The sequence below is a fragment of the Sparus aurata genome, chromosome 13 (assembly GCF_900880675.1).
Source record: "Sparus aurata chromosome 13, fSpaAur1.1, whole genome shotgun sequence".
Lineage (NCBI taxonomy): Eukaryota > Metazoa > Chordata > Actinopteri > Spariformes > Sparidae > Sparus > Sparus aurata.
This window is the reverse complement of record NC_044199.1, coordinates 22,033,120-22,057,152: the sequence shown is the minus strand read 5'-3', so window position 1 is coordinate 22,057,152 and position 24,033 is coordinate 22,033,120. Positions and strand designations below refer to the sequence as shown.

Here is a 24,033-nt window from a genome sequence, read left to right as displayed (position 1 = left end):
GTTTTTTAAATTTGCATCAGTCCTGGTCATGAAAACTAAAATTTCATTTAAATTCAGAATTTTAACCCTTTAAATGCCTATAAGATAACATAATGCTGATGATTTATGAGGGAGAATAGCATTAAATCACCATGTTTTTGCAAAATAATACATGCTACCTGTATTATTCTTTAACCATCATTGCAGCTAAATGGTTGTCAATAATAAGCAGTATCAATGATTTTTATGCTTCATTAGTTTTTTGTGCAGTGGCAGAAAAAACATAAAAACTCCCTCTTAGCTTATGCATGGCCAGAAGTGTCCACCTCCTGTTTGCTTACAAAATGCTATATACAAACACTATATACTGAAAATATTTGCTCCTCTTTTTCAAATTTGACATCAGTCCTGATCATGAAATCCAAAATTTTAATCAATTCCAGAATTAACTGGGTCGTTTTCCCATGTAAATCTCCATGCTCCAGGCATAGGAGGTTGCCACATCACAGGTGAACCAGATTTTAATGCCATACTGTGCAGGCTTGTTGGGAATATATTGTAGATGTCAGTGGTGTGCATGGGGGGGTGGGCAGTGGCCTAATTGTTGGAAAATGCCCACTAAAGTGCCCTCTTGGGTGCCAAAATGCTTGCTAAAGTGCCCTCTTGGGAGCCAAAACGCGCGCTGAAGCACCATCTTGGGAGCCAAAACGCGCGCTGAAGCGCCCTCTTGGGAGCCAAAAAGTGCGTTAAAGTGCCCTCTTGATTGGCAAAACACAACAAACTGCCCCCTTGGCTGATTAAAACATGATAAACTGCCCTCTTGGGTGACAAAATCAGGCATTAAAGTGCCCTCCTCGGAGCCAAAACGCGTGCTACTGTGCCCTCTTCAGTCGCAAGAACTTGCTGTATGTGCCCTTTTTTTGCCTTTCGCCCCTGCCTTTCAAAAGGTCTGTGCACACAACTGGTCGAAATCCACAATGACCTATGAATGCAACATGCTGCTCGTCAACACACACACATCAACCCCTGGATTAAATAAGAGGGGGAGGCAAGCAACCCACTTTTCCCACAGGATGCAAAATGCAGCGAGTTTATCATTCCTGAAGCGTCCTGGGTGGGAGAGCCTGTCATCAAAGCAGATGTTAGCGCTGATCTGAGTGAAGCTGTAGAGGGGCATCGTGGCATCAAAACGTGGCCCGTCCTGTCTTGGCATCCCACAAGCCATGTGTTGCTTCATGTATTGAGCGGTAGACGCCAGCCAGAATCAGAATCCCAATGTAGACTCTCATCTCCACTTCATCCACATTCTTCCAATCCTCACACCTTCGCCTCCCATGCAGGTTTGTGTTGGTGCACAGCAGCTGAATGATCTCCTCTGTAATAAAATGGTCAAAGGCAGACCTCAGGTTGCTGATATGGGCAACTGCATACAGGGTGGGCCCTGGGGTGAAACCAGTGGATACTGGATTGTGGTGCAGGGTCTCTTCAGCAGTGGGAAACCACATTATTTTCCCATGACGAGACATCCACTCACCCGCCAGCCCCTCTGTCTCTACCATCAGCTGATCGGCCTCCATCGCTGTGTCTGTACCGTCCTCTTCCCCTGAGGAAGAGGAATCAGGCACTGGCTGGAAGTCGTCATCAGTGGTGTTGCTGTCATCCTCTGAGGAAGGTGTCCCATCATCTTCAGGAGAGGACGTGTCCTCATCTTGGGTAGAAGATTTCTCCTCCTCAACCGCAAAGGATTTCTCTCCATCTTTGCTCTCTGAGCCAATCACATACTCAAGTGCTTCAGTCAGGGCATATGACCTTCTCACCATCCTACAGATAAAGAAGGATCTGGGAGCTGATAGGCTCACTTATAGCATTAGTACTGACTGCACCTGCATAAACTCCAGGACAGATTTATAAACAGTGTCAGACTTTGTTTTTGTTTCCCCAGAAGCCAGAGGTCAAGATGAGAGCAGCTATTTGAGAATATAAAGGCTATTGTGTAGTTGTGTGTGGCATTTTTTTTATGAAAAGATCAAAGTTACAGGTGTTTTCAACCTGTGCATCACAGCCAGGTTTGCCTTGGAAACTCAAAGCTCAATAACCTGTACCAAGAGTAATTCACCAAAACTTGCATGGTATGATACACTGTAATTTATGTCACTTTATCTTGCTAATACTAATTTTTCTTTTTTATGCACAAACACACATCATTACCTGACATCCTTAGGATCACACCTATGTCAAAATTGTGTAATTCATTTGCTCCATTGGAGTGCAGGAAGCCATCATACGCTCCTAGTGGAAACTAAGAATATTAACTGAAATTGCTCCCTTGCCCAAAAATGGAAAATGACACAATCTGGTAAAAAACATTAAAAACTAAAATTTTCAAGTGTTGAGTTTAGAATGAAAGCCATTTTACCTAAATTATATGATTTTATACTGTAAATCACAAGGAATTAAAAAATGTGGTTTTAATGGGTTTCAATTGGCCAAAAGTGTCCACGATAGAGCCATAAGGTACAATTGTAGATACACAGTATAATATTGACATATTTAAAGAGCAGGTTTTGAAAATTGAAAGATCAGCCAAAAATCCAGACCCTTGGGAAATATCATTCCATATGCATTAACACAGCTAAAATGATCAACAAAAAGGAAGTGAGGTGGACACAAATGGCCAGCATAGAGTCCAGAGGGTTAAAGGACACATGAGGGCATGGAAAACAAATACAAGAAACCACAAGACAAAACCAGACACAAGAACACAACGAACAAGAATCTACAGTCATGACAGTTACAGCCACTTGACATAAATCAAAATCCAAAAACAATGAGGTAGGTAAAAGAAACAAATACAATTAAAGGCTGAATTGTATACAATAACTAAATAGACTAACTCAAATATCAAATATAAATTATAAAGCTGAAACTAGAAGACAAGAGAACCTTAACGAAAACTACAACTATAATATACTATTTGCTGTTTAATTATGTTAATATGCTACAGTGTAGGACACTGTCCATTAGTGTAAGTAAGGTGGATATTGCTGTGGTAGCAAGGTGAATGACTGTCCATGGATGTTAGAATTAAGTGTGCATTGATAGTTGAATAATAAAATATACAAAATAGTGAAAGCACAAATTATTGTTTAATAAACAATTGAACGTAACATTTTTGCCTGCTTATCTGTCTGATTGATAATTTTATTGATCACTGAGATAGCTTTGACTTGGAATGAAGTTGTTCCAATATAAAAAAAAATAGCTTTGATGTAGTTAAGCTACTTTTGCCATTTTGCTGTAGCTTAGCTTGCTACATTTCTCTGGGGAGTAGCTTTGGTGTAGTGAAGCTTAATTTAATGTAGAGTAACTTGTAGCTTAGCTCACTTCCTTTTTTCGAGTAGCTTGCCCAACACTGCGTTCATGACTTCAGACAACAACAATGAATGAAGAAGCAGATGAGACCGCTCTGGTTGGCCCTGTGGATGGGAAATTTTGTTTTAAAAAGCGGACTGATGGCAGCGTAGATAAGAGCACGGTTGTGTGCAAATTATGCAAGAAGGAGTTTGCGTATCACCGCAGCATATCAAGCCTCAGATATCACCTAAATGCTAAGCAACTATTTATTATGTTGTTGTTGCAACTGGCACTTTATGTTGAACTGTTTATTGTTTTGGCCAAGGTTATTTACAGAGAGTTGGACTGAAATTGATTTGTTTAGATCAACTGTTGGTAAAGTCTGTTATGGCCTCTGAAGATAGATGTTTTCTAATAGTCAGGGTTTCCAATGTTCTGAATGTACTTGAAAGTATTGTGTTTTACTTAAAAAACAAAGTGTTATAGTTTACACAAGGTCTACCTACCTATAGGCTACCTGAATCTCTGAAATGTATTCCTAAATAAGCTATTACTACACTTTATGGAAAAAATTGCACTGGTCTGTTGGTCTTGAAAAAAAAAACCCAAACAATGTTTTGTTGCTTAAGCTTCTGTATTCAGTCATTATTCAATGGTATACTAAAATCCATGTGAAAAAAATTGCTTCTCACTGTTCTCAGGTCAAATATTTATATGCGATTAAAATGCGATTAATTTCGATTAATTAATTACAAAGCCTCTGATTAATTCGATTAACTTTTTTAATCGAGTCCCGGCCCTAATAATTGTAGAAGCAAGAAAGACCTGAAGACTGAGCATGCAACAGTAATGAAAGAGGCGTGGGTTATCTGAGGTTACAATTAGATTTTTACTGTTTAGTTTATGGTCAAAAATCACACGATCCAAAATTTGTGGGTTGTGGTGCTGGAGCCAATCCAAGATAACACTGGGCAAGTAGAATGGACTGTCCACTCTAAAACGCTAAAAGGTGCATTGAAAAAGACACAAAATGTCAAACTCACATAAGGAACTGAATCCAAAGTGTCCGTGTTGACGATTATTGGAGCTGGGCTGGCCTGTAAGAGAGACAGAGAAAGGGGAGAAAAGGGTGAGACTAAGGTTTTAGTGATAGAGAGCTGCCTGGGCTCACCACTGTCCTACTTTCCATGTATCCAAGGGGACAAGCTTATGGATCTCTGTATCATCAACAATTGAACAGACTTCCATTTGCTAGATGGCAGCAGAAACACAGTCAGGAAATAAGTGGATGGAGTAAGTTTCAAGTTGCAGGTATGTAATTTTGGCACCTTACTGATAACAAAGACAACAGAGAAATGTGTTTGCCAAATCCATGATTCATACAGCAGCGCAGCTTGCATTAAAATGTGCCAAGAATGCCTGGTAAATGTAAATATTCACATTTGGTAACATTACATGTGAACACTTTGGTAACACAACACGTCTGATGTGTCAGAAGATCTGTTTGACATTCGTCCATTGATTATGTCCCCACAAGATGAATAAAACTCAAGGGCAATATGCAAAGAAAGGTCTAATCATTCTACTGTGAATGATTAGAATAAGAAAGAAAGCTATACTATCAAATAGTATATACTTTTGTGTAAAACATGAGCGCATCACTATAATTAAACATCTTTGAATCAACTCATTCTGTCACAAATCCTAACCTGGAAATATATTTCACATGTTGCATTATGAGTTTGTTGGCATATCACAGTGTATGCAGTTTCTATACTCACACATAGATATATGTCACTGCTTTGTTTAGTTTAAGGGCACCTTACAGACTGTGTACCCACTGTCTGACTGACACAATGCTGTGAAAGATGGGGCAGTTTGCTCGGTCATCAGTCCAGTGACAGCATGAGTCATCATGTCAAGAGACTCCTCCTGTCCACTACTTCTAACATGACCTCAATATACCCTACACCAGCTTGCTGTTTATATTACTGGTGGGTGAGTATTTACATTTTTATTTGAAAAATAGGTAATCATTTCTTCAAGATTAAATTAAGGCTTTAATGGCTCTATTTATAATAATCTCTCCAAATCACTCATTATTGAACACCTTTGGCTCCATGGAGGAAGATCTTTTATGTTATAAACACCCCCCCACACGCACACATGCATATATATATATATTTATATATATACACACACACACATACATATATATACATACACACACACACACACACATATTTATATATATATATGTGTGTGTGTGTGTGTATACATATATATGTGTATACATATATATATGATCATGATAACAAGGTTACATTACTCTTGTTAAGAACAAGTTTCGTGATTATAGAAAGTTGTGTGAATCATAATTTCTATGTAGCATGGCCTCTTAACTTCTTCTGACTGATTTTGATTGATAACAGCTGTTCCAGCCAGAGGACGACCAGGAGCTTGTGGGTGAATCAAAAGCACCTAACTGAGGTGAATATGGCCAGTAGAAATTCAACCAAATATTAGAATTACTGTATGTATATTTTTGAGCCAGCAGATATCGTCACATTTTCAGAAGAGCTATGATCAATTAATTATTGAAACAAACTCCATGAATGTTTTTGTGACAAAATACTTTGTGTCCCAGTTATTCATCACAGAAAATGTAGATGCAGAAATGCTAGAAATAGTATTATTCTTTAAATCTAAAATCATACATTTTAATTTCTTTGCACTATTCTACAACTCTGTACCAGATCCAACATCACGTGGCTACCACTGCCACTATGAATCTCCGTGTATGCACTCACACAGAGCCCCAAGAGGTAATGGCTATCCAACTGTGCACACAAATGGCATGCTTAACTGCACTTAGGCTCATTTCTCTTCTTGTTCATGCATCCTAACATTGGCACGTGATCAACTGCATCCTAGAATTTATTAAGCCTGTGCCTAGTATGTTAAGAGGCTTTAATGGAGCTATAAACTGTAGTGATGATATCATGCTAATAATATTGAATCATGAATTATATAGCACAGAAAAAATACATTCACAGTTGAATGCTGTATAGTCTAACTAAAGGCTGAATGCAGAGTGTTGTATTAATCAGGTCAGCTCTTGGTAATGTCAGTCCAGATGCCATGCTACATGGCTAATTCCTTGTGTATATTATTCAGCAACACTCAACTAAAACCTGTGAACTGAACCCTCTGTGTATTTTGTCTTCTCTCACAAGCTTCTACTCGGATATTGTTCTAAAAAACAGAAACAACACATTTATCAGCTAAAACATTACTGGATGATGAGAAAGGTGTAAAACCCTTGCTCCTAAAGTGAAAACTGTCATCAAGCTTCAGAGAGTGATGTTACAGCGCAAGTTGCTTGTACATCCTAGTATACACTTCTGCCCTTATTTAGTTTTGCTCAATAATTCAGTGGCACCTCTATGCATAGTGACTGATAAAAACAGGGGAGTGTATAAATTATTCACTGACATCTCATGTAAAAAATTGTCAGCAACGCAATATGAAATGTGGATGCTTCAGATGTAGTTTAGAAGTGAGTGGAAAGAAGGTAAGAGTGTGATGGGAGTGAACAGATAAGCTCAGCTAGACATGTGAGGACACATAAAAGGTATATGGACCTATGTTCAAACTAAACGGTCATCCATCCTAATTTCTGGCCGGCAAAGATAATTTTGAGTCAGTCAGAAATAATCTCAATTAATCTTAACAAGACAGGTGAACACATGTCATGTTCAGTCTGTCAAAGTGATTTAAATTGTCAAATCTGACAGTTTACAGTTCATCACTACTACAACCACTACATGTTTGCTTTCAGTATGAGTGCATTTCCCCTCCATCTCATCCTATCCTTTTGGGTTCCTGGACTTCAACCTATACTCATTATCCAGCTCAACCTATTTCAAAGGGATAGAGAACAGCCAATACTGGGTAGGACACCACCCCTTGGGGATCTCCCTGACTTGCTTTTCCCTTAGCTAAATGATGGATGGACTCCCATTACCCACTGGCCTTCCCTAAAGTAGGTTCTCTTGTGCTATGGTTGCACACACACCACATATTACTATAATTAAATCCACAATCATGATTTCCTTTCACAGTCCACCAGTTACACATATACAAATTATGTGCAATTCATACAGGATCACATTTATTGATCCGTAAGCCGCTGTTAACTCACTAGTTTCATCTCATCCAAAAACAAAACTTAATTTTGCTCTGCTAATAAAAATCACACAAAAGAGAAACATGCTTTACTGCTTTTTACATTTACAGCCAATCTCTCTCTACCAAACCTGGAAGGTTAATGGCAGGCAAAAAATCATGTTTAGGCTGTATCCCTGATTTTTTTTATGCATACATCAGTCAATGGTGATGAACGCTTTTCTGCTGCAAGTCCAAGAGATCACTGCAGTTAATTACACTTTTGAACTACTGTAGACCGATAGGATATCACAGCTATATCTGTTTTAGCATACGTCAGTCGAAAAGTGATGAGATAATAGAAATGGAAAGACAAGTTTAATGAGGTCACTGTCTGAAATCCAGTAGATAGTATGACCAGTATGAGCATTTTGAGAGGGGGGACCTGACCCATGATAGGCCACTGAGAAATGTTCTGCTCTGGCAATCAAACGTGGATTAGCAGTTTGGTTCACTGCTCGAATTTCTGATGAAATTAACTCATAGCTGGTGTGGTCGACCCAGTCACCCAATTTCATCAAAGCTATCACATTTTCCCCTTTTTTCCCTTCTACTTCTATATTTGGAAATTACTGGGCGTGTGCATCATGATAAAGACAACTAAAATATGAGTACTAAGTATTGGTAAAGGTCCACCATTCATCTTCATGCTTATATTTGTAGTGCCATTTCTCATGTCTGGCACACAGTGTAGGGTTGCCAAGGTTGTTCACATGGCTAGGTTTTGTGAATGTTAGACAGTTTGAGAAACAAAACCGAGCTTTATTTAACAAAAACAACTAAATACAAAACCCATAGAAACCAAAAGAGCCCAAGAAGAGTAAAGTAGCAACACAAAAGAGCCAAGTGCAACTCAGGAAAAACACGAGGAATAAAGCAGAAACATAATGCCAGGAACAAAAACCAGACATCATACCGGGAGTGAAACAGGAAGACACTCAAAGACACTGGAACAGGCTCGGTGGAGTAACACAGTTGGATGACGTAGAGGGAACACAGCATAACACAGAGTGGTAACAATGGAAATAAATGACAAAGACACACAACAAGGGGATGAGGTGCAGGTGGAGTGATGCTGACTTTAGTCCTTTGTCATGTGATGTTGTTTATTCTTTTGACCCTTGATTTCTCTTGACTAAATGATGTTAAATTAAGTGCCGGTAGAGGATAACACAACACATATAGAGCAAGCAAATACAGTATCTAGAAACCTAGCTTGGATGAAACCTACTATCAAGTCAATCAAACAGGCCTACAGCATCTTAAAAAGCCTCAACAGGAGGGTCTGGCATCGTTCAGATCACGCCTCAACAGGAAACTAAACTATACTGGCTGTTATTCCTCTGTGGTTGGACAATATGAGTGATAGATATCTGTTTATTTATTGCCAGAAAAAAGACAAACATTCAGTTTTGTTTCAGGGGGTAGAAACCCTTGAAAAACTGCACTTTGTTAGACTGTCCACTGAAACTGAATCTAATGAGATTAAGATTAGGATTAGTCAAACTGAATTAAAAATGAAATGGAAATTTTACAGACAGACTCCTGTCGAGGCACTTACGGGGAAAGGAAGACTCTCCATCATATTTCAATGATAGAAGTCAACACAAAGTGATGATTTAGTCCAACATTTGCACCCTTCATCAAATAGTGCAGCTACAAAATACTACATCATTATCTACCATATTCTTTATTAACACTACAGAACTATCAAACAGAGTCCAAATCTGCCCAACATCTTGCTGGTCCACATGGACACTGCTGATGTACCCTGATATTAGCAAAGTTGTACCTGATAGGGCTCCTGCCAGCTCTGGATGCAGTCACAATCAGAGGGCCACAGGTCACAGCCCCCCTCCTTAGGTCTTACTACTGCCAGTCGGCTGGGGCTCCTGGACGTGCTGTCCAAGTGCCAGACTGGCATTTGGCCCCCCCTTCGGGGAAGGGTGGCACCGCCAGGGACAGATCCATAATGGTACCGCTGGAACAGTTGACGGTGTTGATGATGTGGGTGATTGTTGGCGTGCTGATGATGCCAGCTGAATGAACATGGCGCCTCCCCGCAGCCCCCCCTTCCATCCAGGTCCGCAAAACAACGCTGCTGTTTGCTCAGGTAAGCAGTCATGCTGCCGCCAAGCAAAGACTAATCTCTGCTCACTTCAACACTTTGTCTTTTGCTCCTTTTTGCTCTTTCTCTGTAAGTTACTGGTACTGTCATCAAATACAAGACACGATCCTGCCTGATGTATGAGTCGCTCGCTCTGGCAAAATGAATGATGAATGAATCGAGTGGCTGGCTGCTGTAGCTGGACAGGCTACATAGGGTGTGTGTGTGTCAGAGCTTCTGGAGTGTGAGAACGATAAATGAGAGAGAGAGAAAGGGAGGGAGGGAGGAAGAGGGGAGAGAGGGATAAAGAAGGATGGAGCGAGATACTCGAGAGGAAAACAGAGTGAGATGGAGGGAGGAGAGCTGAGTGAAAGAGGAATGGGGTGAGCGAGGGAAAGAAAGAGGGAGATGAATAAGAGGAAATGATGGGAAAGAGAAAGGCAGATAAGAACAGCATGAGATAGAAAGAGAGAGTTGTCTGTAGCTGCCAGCCCTCTGTCAATAAATGACTCAACTGGCAGTGCTGCTTGACAGCATCCACACCTCCAGGCAGTAACAATTGATGGTCTTGCTGCTGGGAATTGGGGGCAACCACAGCATGGAATACAATTCTGCTGCTTCTGTAGGAATGGCTACATATGAAAGATCACAGACAATTGTTTGGAAATTTGTGACACCAGTTCTGTATCCAAAGCTGCATATTATTCAGTTGTTATCTGTGGTAACAAGCCCACAAACTTTTTGTTCCCCTCAGCTCTCCAGCTACTTGGACTAAACTGCTGCCATTTTTTTTATTGACCAATCTTGCTCATTTGGAATAGTGTGTGGTGCATTCAAAGCACAACACAAAATCTATAATGGTAGACCTGTATGGACCTGGATGCTTTTTTGTTGAACACTTTGAGCTTGACATGGGTGTCCAAATCAGTTGAACTTCCTGTCTTTTGGCTGTGACCTTTCCAAAACTACATTTGTTATACTGCTGCCATATGGTCAATTAGGCTCCTATTTCTTAGAAAGCATTTTCAAACCATTTCCAGTTACAAGGCCAAGTTTCATGTGTCACAGCAATCTGAGCCGTGGCACAAGACAAATAAAAGCATTAGCATAAGCAATAAAAAAAACATTAGCACTAGTCAATGCTAATGCTCCTCTGTGTCTGCTTGATATGTACACATGTAACTAACTATTATATTTCTAAGACATTTGTCAGAACAAGGCAATGGAAAAGGGAATCCCAGAGTAAATAACAATACAACAGCATTCACAATATGTTGTCCACAATAACAACAGCATCACGATACAGCAAATCTGCTATAATCAATATATTGCAAAACAATCATCAAATGATACATCACAATATATGTCTAAGAATACAAAATGTAGGAATTATGTATTTGTTTTCTGCATTATAGTGTCAGTTTCACAAAATTTAATTTGGCCATGTGTGCCATCATTCCACATTAGAACAGCCATAAACTAGCAAAAGGCTGAACTACCACAAAGTAGAACAGATCTGGAGTTTAATGTTTAAAAAAAGGAAAAAAGTTTTGCTCATTAAATTCCCTTCAATCTGTCTAAATGAACTTTACTGAAGTTGAAACCACAAAGAGTTATGCAGTAGTGCCTCTAGTAAGGAAAATTGTCAGGGGAATCTGTTTAAAGCACCTGCATGTTTCACAAAAAAATCAATATTTGGCATCAGTTTATACATAATCAAGAGGAAACGATATGATATATTTGTGAATCGATATTTTGTCCTACCCATTGTAACAAACCCATAAACGATCAATTTCCCTCAGCTATACTGGACTATTTGGCCTCATTTTGCTCAGTTTTTGTTTTAAAGCCTGCAAAGACAATTATCATCAGCCTTCCACTAGCAGCAGGCAGCTTTTTTTCTCTGTTGAACCCAGCATAACATGCCTTCTATCCCAGCACCAAACAGAAGACAGATTCAGGATCGGTGGAGACAGAATACAGAGCCAAAAGAATGGGTGAACACTGGACTTATATTTTGTCATAACAAACTGGAAGACCCTGACCTCCCCCACTTCTTTTGTCAGATGGAACCAGGGTCACAGGGCTTTTACTTGAGAGCAAATTATGCCTAACCAACTGCCTACTTTAGCATCATTGTCTTCTGTATGTGAGAACAGGAAACAAGCTGTGTGCCTCACAATGTTTCAAACACACACACTGTGTTCAACATGACAGCTTTCAACACTGATATAAAAAAAGGGTTTAGCAACGGAGAGATACCTTTTTTTCCCCTATCCTGTTATGTGATGATTTAGTATGTATGTGGGCATTATCATTATCCATTCCGTCTACCAGAGGTGACAGCCACAAAACAGCCAGTGATGGAGAATAATATCTCATCAGAGCGGACTGAGGCAGCAAACAGCATGCCCTCGTAGGAGAGAGAGCATCAGTGGGTAGCCTGAGTGTGTGTGTGTGTGTGTGTGTGTGTGTGTGTGTGTTTCTGCAATGTGACATTTTTAAAGGGTGTGTGGGTAGCAGGGTGGTTGAATGGATGGTTGGTCAGTTGGAAAAAGATGGACAAGTGAACAAGCACAGACCTCTCAGTTCAGCTGCCATTTGTTTACAGGTTTGCTCATATGCCTAATTTTATCAATATGGGATGTTTCTGTTTTCCTGCAATTCTGTGTTCTTGAACACAACCCTATTTGAAGATAGGAGACGTCAGCATTAGAGGCTGAATCATAAACAACTGTCACGATCAGTGCTGCTCAACAGTATGTTTTTTAAGTTTTTATATTTACATATATAAATATACATATACATTACGTATATTTATATTTTACATTATCAGACATCAAGGAAGCCTTCTCAAAACAAGCCAGAATATAATATAATATAATTTGTATATCTTTCATGCATGGTGCCAACTACAGTGGACAGATACTTTTGAAACCATCTAAGTTGGAGAACCATGTTCCAACCCCCAGGTGGCAGAAGGCCCCAAAGCCTTGTCCACAATTGTCCACAACTCCATCTGATTATTGTCTTTGCATCTATTTGTCATTTTAACAGTGGTACCACTGGGGGAAATCCTCTAATAGTCTGCATTTTTATAGCGCTTTTCCAGTCTAACGACAGCTCAAAGCGCTGTACAATACATGCCACATTCACCCATTCACACACACATTCATACACTGATGACGGAGGCTGCCATGCAATTTGGGGTTCAGTATCTTGCTCAAGGACACTTCGACATCGTGACCTTCCGATTACTAGACGACCCGCTCTACCCACTGAGCCACAGCCACCCTGGTGAAAGAAATGTACAAAATAAGGTGTAATGAAAACTTTTGTCCACATTTTAATAATAATTAATATACACATCTTTTTTCTTTTACATCTGTCCACTGCAGTGGACATTACATGCCAAAAAGGGCACATTCTGCCTATTCACATAAATATCTGCCGTATTTTGCTTGTTTTATTTAAAATTAGGCAATAATTTACACTAGTTTAATTTAACAGCAATATTGTCTTCAACATATAGGCCCATTTTATCTAAATGTAAACCCAACAGGCAGAAAATACCCTTTGGTGAATAACATCCAGTAGAGTAAACAAATATAGATTCAGTCACAGAAAAAGGATTAACAATATATTTATTATTAAAATCTGGTTAAATTCTCACGTTATTTAATCGAAAATTTAACTGTCTGGTTTTCTGAGAATAAAAGGATTTAGTCATCAACACAACTATGGTTTTTTGGTGATGAAGGAGAGTCAAGGCCACTAAAAAAAAACTCCCTGTCGACATATTAATCAGGTGGAATGATCATATAAGAATTCTAATCCATTCACAACCTGAGTGAAATGTGCTTTAGAATTTGTTATACTATATGCAATTGCCACAGACTATATGACATAACTTCCCTTCCAACTGGAGCCCCAAACTAAAATCCAAAGCACATAAATACACGTTTATATAATTAAACACTAAGGTAATGAAAACACAAAAACAGATAATGAGATGGTGGATAATTAGATGGTGGATGTTGGGATGCTCAAGGTTTGGTATTCAGTGCAGGATTGTGTTTGTCCCTTCATGTTGTGGTGTGCTTATATTTATAGTCTACAGAACAAATTCACAAACACATTAATTGACTCATCTCTTACATAAATTATTTGCCTCCATTAAAATCAACAATATGCACACACACACCAGTGTAGAGTCAGGCCTGCTTTTAGTGACTTGTACAGAAATCTTTCAGGCTTCTTTACATTTTCTAATCCTCCTCTCTGTAGATTGTTGATATCAGATGTGTTACATTGTGTTAGATGGTAACCACACTCACACAAAGTGAGACCTATGATAAACCCTCATTTTAATCCCTACCTCTCCAAAAGATATAGTCCACGAAGATGTCATCACATCCCCTCAAAAATACTTTCCCGGCTCTCACTCTCACTATTTCCATTTATCTAGCTTTTAAAAATAGAAACAGTTAATTGGCTAAATAGTTGTAGATCCTTTAAATACCACACCAGGATTTTGTGTTATTAAAAATTAATACCATTTTCTCCTACCATATTTTGCACCTTAAAACATACTGCATGATATGAAACACACAATTTTCAGCAGGGCTGCTTTTCATCCACTTTACTTGGGGTCTTTCAGTAAATAAAGAAGACTGCAATTTTATTGATTTAGAAGAGCAGGTGATATACTGTACAGTAACAAGCATGTGGTGGTAAATTGGATAGTTGACACAAAGACACAAATGAGAGAAATTGTACTCTGTCTACTATGAGACAACATGGCTAGGGTGTTTGTAAAGAACATCAGCATCAGTAGTGATTCGTCAATAGGGGGTGCTAGGGCACCGCCTAACCTGTCCCACATTAAGAAGAATCATATAGACCTTCATTGTATAAATTTAAATGAGCAACCTCAATATTATTCAGTTAGTGAGTGAACATGTATAATCTGCCATAAAAAACACAGATTAAAAGTGTTCTGCATTTTGTTAAGATAATGAGAGGCAAAGTATTTCTCCAGCCCAAGGTGCAAAAATCTTTAGCCATAGCTCCTCGTTATATGTTGTACATGTACACTTAACTTGCTGTTATACAAGAGATAAGAGCTCTCTTGACACTGACAGAACTATGAGAATGAAACTGGAACTGAATTCAAACAAACCACAAAACTAAACAGCCAAGCAGATGCAGGCCCAGCTGTCTCCAGAGATGAGCCTTTGAAAAACTAAAGTTAACTGCTGTCAGCTTCAAAGATATTTAAACGGTAATTATAAGGACAGGATTGATAATAATGTAGGACACAGACCGCAGCTAAAATAATGCAGGGCACTAATTGCAAAATAAATAACATCTTATTTTAGGCCATCTGTTGATCAAGTTCATCACAATCTAATTCCCAAGTGTAGGTCTGAACTATATTCAATATAACTTTAATCATGTAAATAGCTGAACTGATCACACCTTTAGTTACATTTTGTGCTATAATCTAAATATATATAGATAATGGCATTTTTGGGATGAATTCATCTGATGTCTGTACAAAGCCTGGTCTGTCTGTTAAAGCCGACTGACAGCTGATCCAGCTGTGATTGCTGGGTCGCTTCATGTGACACTTCAGAGGAAAGGACATGTCATTTCATTGGTAGGAGGGAGTGATAACCAAGGAAAAAGACACAAGTTAGGGAAAGGTGGATGATATTTAGCTGAAATGGAACATACCCATTGCCATCCACTCGGATACCATTTGACCCTTGACACAAACCCAGGATGAGCCAATCAAAATCTGACAGGTTATTTAGTGTGTCAGTGCCACTTGATTGTACAGCACTCAGCCACATTGGCCGCTGGCGCTAAGGAGCACAATCTTCTCTGCACAGTGTACAAGAACTGTTGGTAGGAACGCTGAATTGCTGTAATTGGCCATTTTTCCCTCCTGTGACATTGATGTGTGACCTGCTTTTTTCATTCATGGTGTAGGATTACAGGACACAAAAGCATAATTTACCAGTTAAGGCCCCCACTCCTAGCTTTTTTTTTTTTTTTTACAGGGCATTTCAATCAAAATGCGCAACAAAATGCTTTACTCAACTAGTGATGCCAGAAACATTGGTTTTATGGAGGTATGATGACATTTCTATCTGATATCAAAAGATATACAAAGAAAAGGATATATACATTGAAGACAAATGAATGGAATAAACTGAAAATCACAATAATCTGGTGATGCAAACAATCTCTCTGGTCAAACTATCAGGGATAAAAGGCCACATTCATAACAAAATGTGAATGCCATTATATGCAGCAATTGTAAGAGGAAGTACACCTTGAATCTGCCATACAAACAAAGTCAAGAAACTTTTAACTCCTTGGAAACTGAAGGTGGACTGAAACCTTGTATGAAACAGTCATTTCACAGTAAAGCAATGTGAACTGCATTTTATGCAATACATGGATCTTACCACACGGGGGCACTTACAGATCATTCTCAAGCAGTAGGCCTGACTAACGAGAAGCACTGAAGGAGTATGCTGGAGGAAAATCTGCTGCTCTCTTCAGTCGCACAGTATTACCAGTATTTTAGAATCACAGCAGCCTTTTATCAAAGACCCGATTGCAAACATAAAATTCAATACAGTAAGAAAAATGTATTGTTTTCCTTTTACAGCTTGTTCATTATAACTCACTAGTGATAATTATATGGGTGGGCATTCAAGCACCCATGTGCATTGGTCATACTATATGTACATACTATAAGCATTACACACAGGCATTTCTACTTAGTTTGCATGCAAAGTTAGATGCAGCTCCAGTTTTGGTTGGATTTCACCTGTTATCAGCTTTATTTTAAACAGTGTGTGGTCACTTGCCAGACCCTCCAGAGAGCCAAAACTCTGGCTATCATCCAGACAGCTTAGAAATAAATGCAGATCATCTGTGAGAGCTGCCAAATGTAATTATTATTTAGACCTTATGACTAGCTGCTATTCAAACCCTGCAAATTATTGGAATGCAGTTTACTTAAACAAAAACATAACCACTAAATCTCTATCTCTCAATATTAAACGTGGTGACTGTGATTTCTGAGCAGAGAGAGGTTTGCATTGCTCTCAATAAACACTTTGCTGATGCTGGGCATTTATTTCAAAAGGTTTAAACAGGGCCTGTCCATATTAAAAATGGTTGTGTATGTGTCATGACCCACGATATTCAGTTTACCTTTCAGACGGTCTCTCCTAATCATTGCAAGTCATTGCCTCAAATTGGAGTTCAATTGGAGAGGACAATTTAGATCCTGCACTTTTTTGAAGACTGGTGCACCACTTATCACTGAGCCATTAGGACATATATTTAATCTTTTTATCACAACAGCATCTTCCCTTTTGTTTGGAAGTTAGCTCATTTAATCCTTTTACATAAAGGAGGAGACAGAGATGACCTAGATGATTAAGGACCAATTTCCAAATGATCTTGTAATCTACCACTCTTAAATCCCTCGACTCTATCATTCACACAGAGCACAGTCTGAATTCAGTCAGCCTTTTCTGTTAGCGCCCAGATAGATCTTCAGCACACAATAAAGATCAATAGCCTACTAACCTATTGACAATTTAAAACAGTGATCACTAACCTCTCTGCTTTACATTGTAAGCGTTTTAACTGACTTTTATTTGTTTTGCCCTGTTTTTGTCTTTTTCTAATTTGTTTGTAACACAACCTTATTGCAAATGAAGGGCAACCTCGATAGTTCTCCAAGTTTAAATAAAGGTTTGAAATTAAATTCTGATCTGATATCACATATCACACATATTTATTTATTTTTATTTATTTATGTTGTTTATTTCGGGCATGTCAATTCATAAACATCACATTTCATCATTGTTCAAATAATACAATACACATGGCCGAAAGGGAAAAGCGGGAGAAGCCAAAGCTTATCAAGTCCCGCCCCCATTACCCACAGGATAAAATCTTCATCCTGATCTTTTCTTGTCATTTGCATTTTACATTTTCTTTTCTCTTTTTTTTTTTTTTTTTTTTTCAACTTCTTTTGTTATGACCTTTGACAAAACATATTACAGCAGTAGCATACAGAGGTGAATTCAAGCTCTAGACAGTACATACAGATTACATGTGTGTCTACTGTTGTGTGCCGATTTACAGGGCTAGTTGAGTTCTTCACAGCTCAGAAGAACCTCTGATAACTCACAGTAGTGTCACAGTGTTCGTACCCAAGTTATCTCACATTGTTGATACACATTATAACAACATCCTGCTATGTACAACTGGCATTGGCCTTGGACCATACAATTTTCTCAGGTTCAACTTATTGTTTGGGTACAAATGGTATTTGTTATGCTCACATGCCGTCTCAACACAGTGTCTGCACAGTGTCTGTTGATTCGTGCCTCTGACCTTTATCAACCCTCCTGTATTGATCTGTACTGATCAACGATTGAATGTACATACTTTTTACAAGATTATATCCATCCAGGAAAAAATCTGTGCCTTTGTCTTCATTAATCCATGTTTCCGACACTGCAATGATGGTGAAAGGGGTTTTAAAGTGATTTAGGTATTCCTTGATGTGGCCGAAGTTGGTATATAGACTCCTGCTGTTAAAGTGAATTAGAGACAGTTTCCTGTCCATCTCAGCGCTGTCTCTGTATTGAACTTCAGTATAATACTTGCAATTCCCAGTCATGTTGAAACAGAAGTGATTATCCGGGTCAATTCCTTCGTTCGGGTCAGATAAGGTATGATTCACATGTTGATTTGTAATGAACTCCACACTTCCTAGCTCAGCAATCCTTTCAGATATTCCCATCATACTTTCAGTCCGTGTAAGAACCGTTGAACTTTGCTGTGCTGTAGTTATGGAGTGTTCGTGAGCCATACCTTAGTTATTGTATTTCTCCAACTCATCCTTGCTCCTGATCTGGATTATTTTGACTTCTTCAGCTGATGCTCCATTTGTTTTGATGTAGATTCTGCAGTTAGCCGTCCAGGTGTGTTGTATCTTACCATCCTTTTTCAGTTGGCGAGCTGTTCTGGCGATGTCTGCATTCTTTCTGGTGAGATTCTCATTGATGTAGACATTCGAGCCTTTGAGCTTCTTGCCCTGCTTCAGCAGTGCAGTCTTGTATTTTCTGTTGATGAATTTCAGGATGACAGCTCGAGTTGCTGACTCTTTCCTTCGAGGTAAGAGGTAACATACTTCCACGTTGCCGAAATTCACCTCGATGCCTTTACCATTCAGGAACTCAGACACCTGCTTCTCCACAGATTTAATCTCAGATTCACCAGGCTCATGGGCTGAATTCCCAGCTGCAACCGCCGCTGCGTAGGTTGGAGGCTTGATTATGAGGCCAGTCACAATCACATCATTGAGCTTTCCCTGTTGATCCAGCTCCTCCACTTTGTTTCCCAGCTCCTTTATCAGCTGGTCTTTTTTCTCATTCTCCTGCCGGAGTTGTTTAATTTCAGCCATTGCCTTGTTGAGAGGTTCTATCTGTTTCTTCATCTCTCTCAACTCCGCCATCAGATCTTTCCCAAGTTCATCGGTCACAATCCGATGTTGTTTCTTCAATTCCATCAGGCTTTCATTCAATTGATCCCACTAAAGGTCTGACTTAGGAGGCATTGTCTTACTTTTCCGTGCAGTCAGGATCTTCTTTGGCTTGTTCTTCCTGTGTTGTACACGGAGCTCAGAGCGTCAGTTGATAATCATATCCATTAAAGTATGCATGCACACATGCAAAAACACACAGGACTGACACCACATTGTGTCAGAAATTAAAATTTGGAATGGGGAATCCAAAAGGCCAAATCTATATATTTAATCTCGCAGACTTTTAGCTAATGAAATTCTGCTGCAAAGGCATATTTAGTCTGTTTCCTGTCACACAATACAAACTAATGTCTCATCAAATGATTGGCTATGATCATTTCTTTTATTTAAAATGTTACCTGTGAGGAAACAAGATGAAACTTGTTTAAATGATTACATACCAGTACTGACATATTTCTGGATATTGGTCTGAAAAAATATCCCAAGCTAACCAAGTTGAATGAATGAATCTAGTTGAATGTTTATGAAAAACATTGTTGTACAATCACAAAGGATTCTCTATTCAAATGAGAAGAGAGCTAATAGTGAACATTTGGACCACAGTTTATTGCTCTTTCAGGCATGCAATCAGTGAAGCTGACCAATATGACTGCTCAAAAAATCGCAACCACACAAACAATATAAGGCCCAAGGCAACCTGATTACACCTATAGAAAGGAAAGCATCAAGCACTGATACTGCCATATATTCAAATAAAGGAATATGGGTTTCTAAAATGAGTAGAGCCAGACCGATATGCAGTTTTTGGCGCCAATGCTGATTCCAATATTAGAGACTAGAAAATTCCGATATCGATAAATTTGCAGATATACACAGTTTTTACAATTATCCCTAATTGTGGGTTATCAAACACTTGTGACAAAAAATATATAAAGGTGTCAGAATATCTTACAGTTTACCAATACACTTTATTGTCTAAAATGACATCAGTGCACTGAAACAATTAACCTAATTATAAATGTAATATATTATAGATCACCCCGAAACCAAAACGTCTTCATTAAAAAAACTTGTTTCAGTATTCAAATACTTACAAACAGTACTTTATATTGAGAGAAAGAACAAGAGCTTCAGGCCATCTTAGTGTGCAGTGCAGCTTTTTTTACTTGTAAATTTGTGAAAGGTGAATTACAAACAAAAACAAATGTTAACATCTCCCACTGACACGGTGTTAACTTCCACAGCAACTCACTCGCAAATGCCTACTCAAATTAAATCCTTGAAGTAAGCATACTTTCTCAAACTGGACGGTGAAGAATCCCAAATAATCATCAATAATCCCAAAGTTCATGCCAAACCACACACAACTTTGCCCCACCACCATCACCGCATCCACACATTTATAGCAACATTTGACTCTTCTTATGAGAACACCATACAGCTCTCATCATTAAAACCTGTCTCTGCCATTCCTCTGCTGTAACTCTGACCCATGCCTTCACCACATCCCTACATGACTACTGCAATCGTGTTCTTTATGGTACATCATCCAAAATCCATCCAGCACATCCAGAACTCTGCTGTTTGCCTGCCCACTCATTCCAGCTTGCACTTGCCACATCATCCTTCTCCTAAAACACCTCCACTGATTCCCTGTGTAATAATGGATTACATTCAAACTTCCTCACTTCCCATACAAAGCCCTCCATGAGCAGGCCCCCTCCTACCTCACTCACTTTCGCAAGGCCACACTCCATCCTGCAGCCTCCAATCCTGACACCAACCTATCTGTCCACAGGCTGTGATTGGGCCGACTGGCCAGTTAGATTACAATCTGCCTAGATTTAAATCTCTCTCTCTCTAAAACTTTCTTTTATTTTTTTTTTCCCCCAATCAAGACATTGTCATTTAATAATGCACACAGTAAAAGTTAGTTAGTTGGTCAAATGAAGGGTGTGTTGATAGGTGCTATGTCACAGCATTTATCACATGCTGGGTAACACTGTAGGCAGAGGAATCTGTGTGTGTGTGTGTGTGTGTGTGTGTGTGTGTGTGTGTGTGAGCACCTGTTTGAGAGCAGCCCTGTTCACCAAAACCTACCAAGTGACAGAGGAACTTTTGGTATGGTGAGTTGCAGCAAAAATACAAAAATGAATACTGCACCAAGATGCTAAGCTAACTATGGCAACTGAATAGGCCTAAGCAGCTGATATAATTAGCACTGAGTGATGAACAGAGCAACCAGCTGTTGTAGAACTATTCTTTTTTTTTTATTTATTTATTTTTTATCAGTCGTAGCTGTGACATTTAAAGATATATAGTTAAACACAGTGGATCGCAATATCTAACATTTCTGCTGTAGCTATTTCATGTACTGTGCGGCTTTGCTAGCTAGTAGTGCTTCTCAGTCTGACTGCTAGTTTGGTGTTGGGTTTTGAAAGTTATATCATTAATAATCTATGACAGGATTGAACATGGAAAAAGCATCATTAAAGGGTTTTTCTACCCAGAGGTGTTTGCTATGCCACACCATGTCAAGCCATGACACACAAAGCCACGCTACCCACCACCACAATTCTCAACCTGTAGGAGACATTGCACACCATCAAGGACCAAACAATACATTTAGATTATACAGCTAACCCCTCTGGAACTCTCTCCACAAACACATCTATGATTGCATCTATCATAAAACTCACCTTTTTAAAAGTTGTTTTTTTTTATATCCGTTGCCCGTATTGTTTTCTAGGTTTATTGTGTCTTCTAGGTTTCTTTCAAACATCAATTAAAGCATATCTGTGCATATTGTGAAAAGTGCTTTTTAAAATGAATCATTATTATTATAAACCTCAAATCTTTTCTCTCAGAGTTTTTCAAAGACCAGTGACATGTTAAAAGTCTTTCATATTCTTAGTATTAAATCTATTAATTGTCATAATTACTATAAATGTATTGAGCTTACCCTTCCACAAATTAGGTGAAGCATAACAAATTCTACTACAAATAATTTACAAAGAACATAATACATTATAGTAATACTATTACATAATAAGTTACATTAACAAAGATATCATATTACCCTGATGAATATCAGCTTTTAGGAGCTTTATCATGAGCGAAAACATTGACATTAAAAGTTTCGTGTGGAGAGAAAACAGCTAGAAGCTGTGCTCCCAGCTCACATCCAACCAAATCAAAATGGATTCAACCAAAAGCAACCGAAGGACCGACTATCCTAACAACCCAACAGCTTCACCAGCTAAAACATCTCCTTATAAAATGAACTGTTCTTAAGCATGTACTTCACACGGTCAATTAGTGTGAAAGAAAATGTAGTTTAAATCATAATTCCTTTGTACTCTATGCAACTAAAAGAGTACTAACCTCCAAAGTATAGTGTGACATTATGAGTATTCTGTCATTAATGACACAACCCAGACAGCAGTGGAAATCATCTCTGTGAAACCTGCATTAAACCAATGGTTACCAGTCAGCTATTCTATTAACTAATACATGTCAAGTCTAATAGAAAATATTTTCTACCTAATGAATTCCAAACATTTAAGGAACTTGGTGAAAGTTACATTTCTAAGTACACTACATATAACAAATAAAGTGGGCTGAAAAGTCAGAGGCGTATTAGATGGTTTCATTATATGTATCTGCTCTCTTATTGTGTTTGAGGGAGTCTTTGGCAGAGTCATTAAGGTAGTATCTTTGTTAAGTCAGGATTAAAATAGCATTGCACTGCTGCCTTTTGCTCTTTTAAACTGACATTAATTTGTATTTGCTGTTTGTCTGCATGTTGTTTGTCTTGATGCTGCTTTCTTGGCAAGGTTGAATTTGAAGAGGAGTCTAAATCTGAGTGGGATTCAAATACTATTATATTTATTTAAATTAATTAATTATAGGGCCTGAAAGGAATGTGCAAAAGAAGGCCTAAACATTCTAAAAGAAAACAATTAAAACATTCCATAACAAGGTCCAAGCCTCAACAAGTGTGAGCTTTCTAACCTGTGATTTGTCAATATTGCCACAGTGTCTCTTCTTTAGCTTCTCCATTAAGGTCTGTTTCCACTTGCACACAGTAACTAGTGAGGGCCATTTCACTGGAGCCAAATTGAGATTGAGCCCCATACTGAGGCTCCCCAGGTCTGGTGCCCAGCTCCGCAAGATGTCCATGGACAGTCTCTTCTTGAGGGTCCCCAGGCCCTCGGAACGTGGAGGGGACAGTAGGTTTGGGACACTTCCTCCATGGAGAGTGTAGCCCAGAGATGAGGTGTTAATCATGCTGTCCCAGCGTTGCTTGCCTATAAAGCTCATCTTGATCCTGCTTTTGTACATCCAAATATATCCTGTCTGACAAAGGTCACCAAGCAGGTGAGACAGCTTCTACATCCAACCAGTCATCCTGTTTCAGTTTTATATTCCAGTGAAGAAAAAAGTTCAGTAATTTACCGCATCAGCATCTTCAGAAGTAAAATAATCCATGGATCAGCTGGACCTCTAGATACCATCTTATTCTGTTTTTAAAACCGACTTTTCATCCATGAGCTGGAGTTTGTGTGGATTAGATGCTCTGCACTGGACACATCTACCCTCTTCACAGCTGTGTTATGGTACAACACAATGCATTCTTTACACAGAAGGACTTTAGAACAATGGATGTAGTGGAGCCATTGAGGACTGATGGGTGATATTGCTCTAGGGCGGTGTAAGCAAGGGGAAACACTTGCGACACATACTCAATATATCTGATTGGGTGAGAGCTGCAGTG

General features: G+C 38.9%; 1 protein-coding gene across 16 annotated transcripts in view; it reads right to left on the bottom strand.

Annotated features, from left to right (window-relative positions):
• The window catches only part of dlg2 (discs, large homolog 2 (Drosophila)), a 216,801-nt gene that overhangs the window by 139,118 nt on the left and 53,650 nt on the right, over window positions 1-24,033 (bottom strand). For all 16 annotated transcript variants that reach the window (XM_030438654.1, XM_030438657.1, XM_030438655.1 and 13 more), the window contains one exon: window positions 4,377-4,430. In XM_030438654.1, the coding sequence (XP_030294514.1) occupies window positions 4,377-4,430 (54 nt within the window). The remainder of the gene's footprint in view (window positions 1-4,376; window positions 4,431-24,033) is intronic.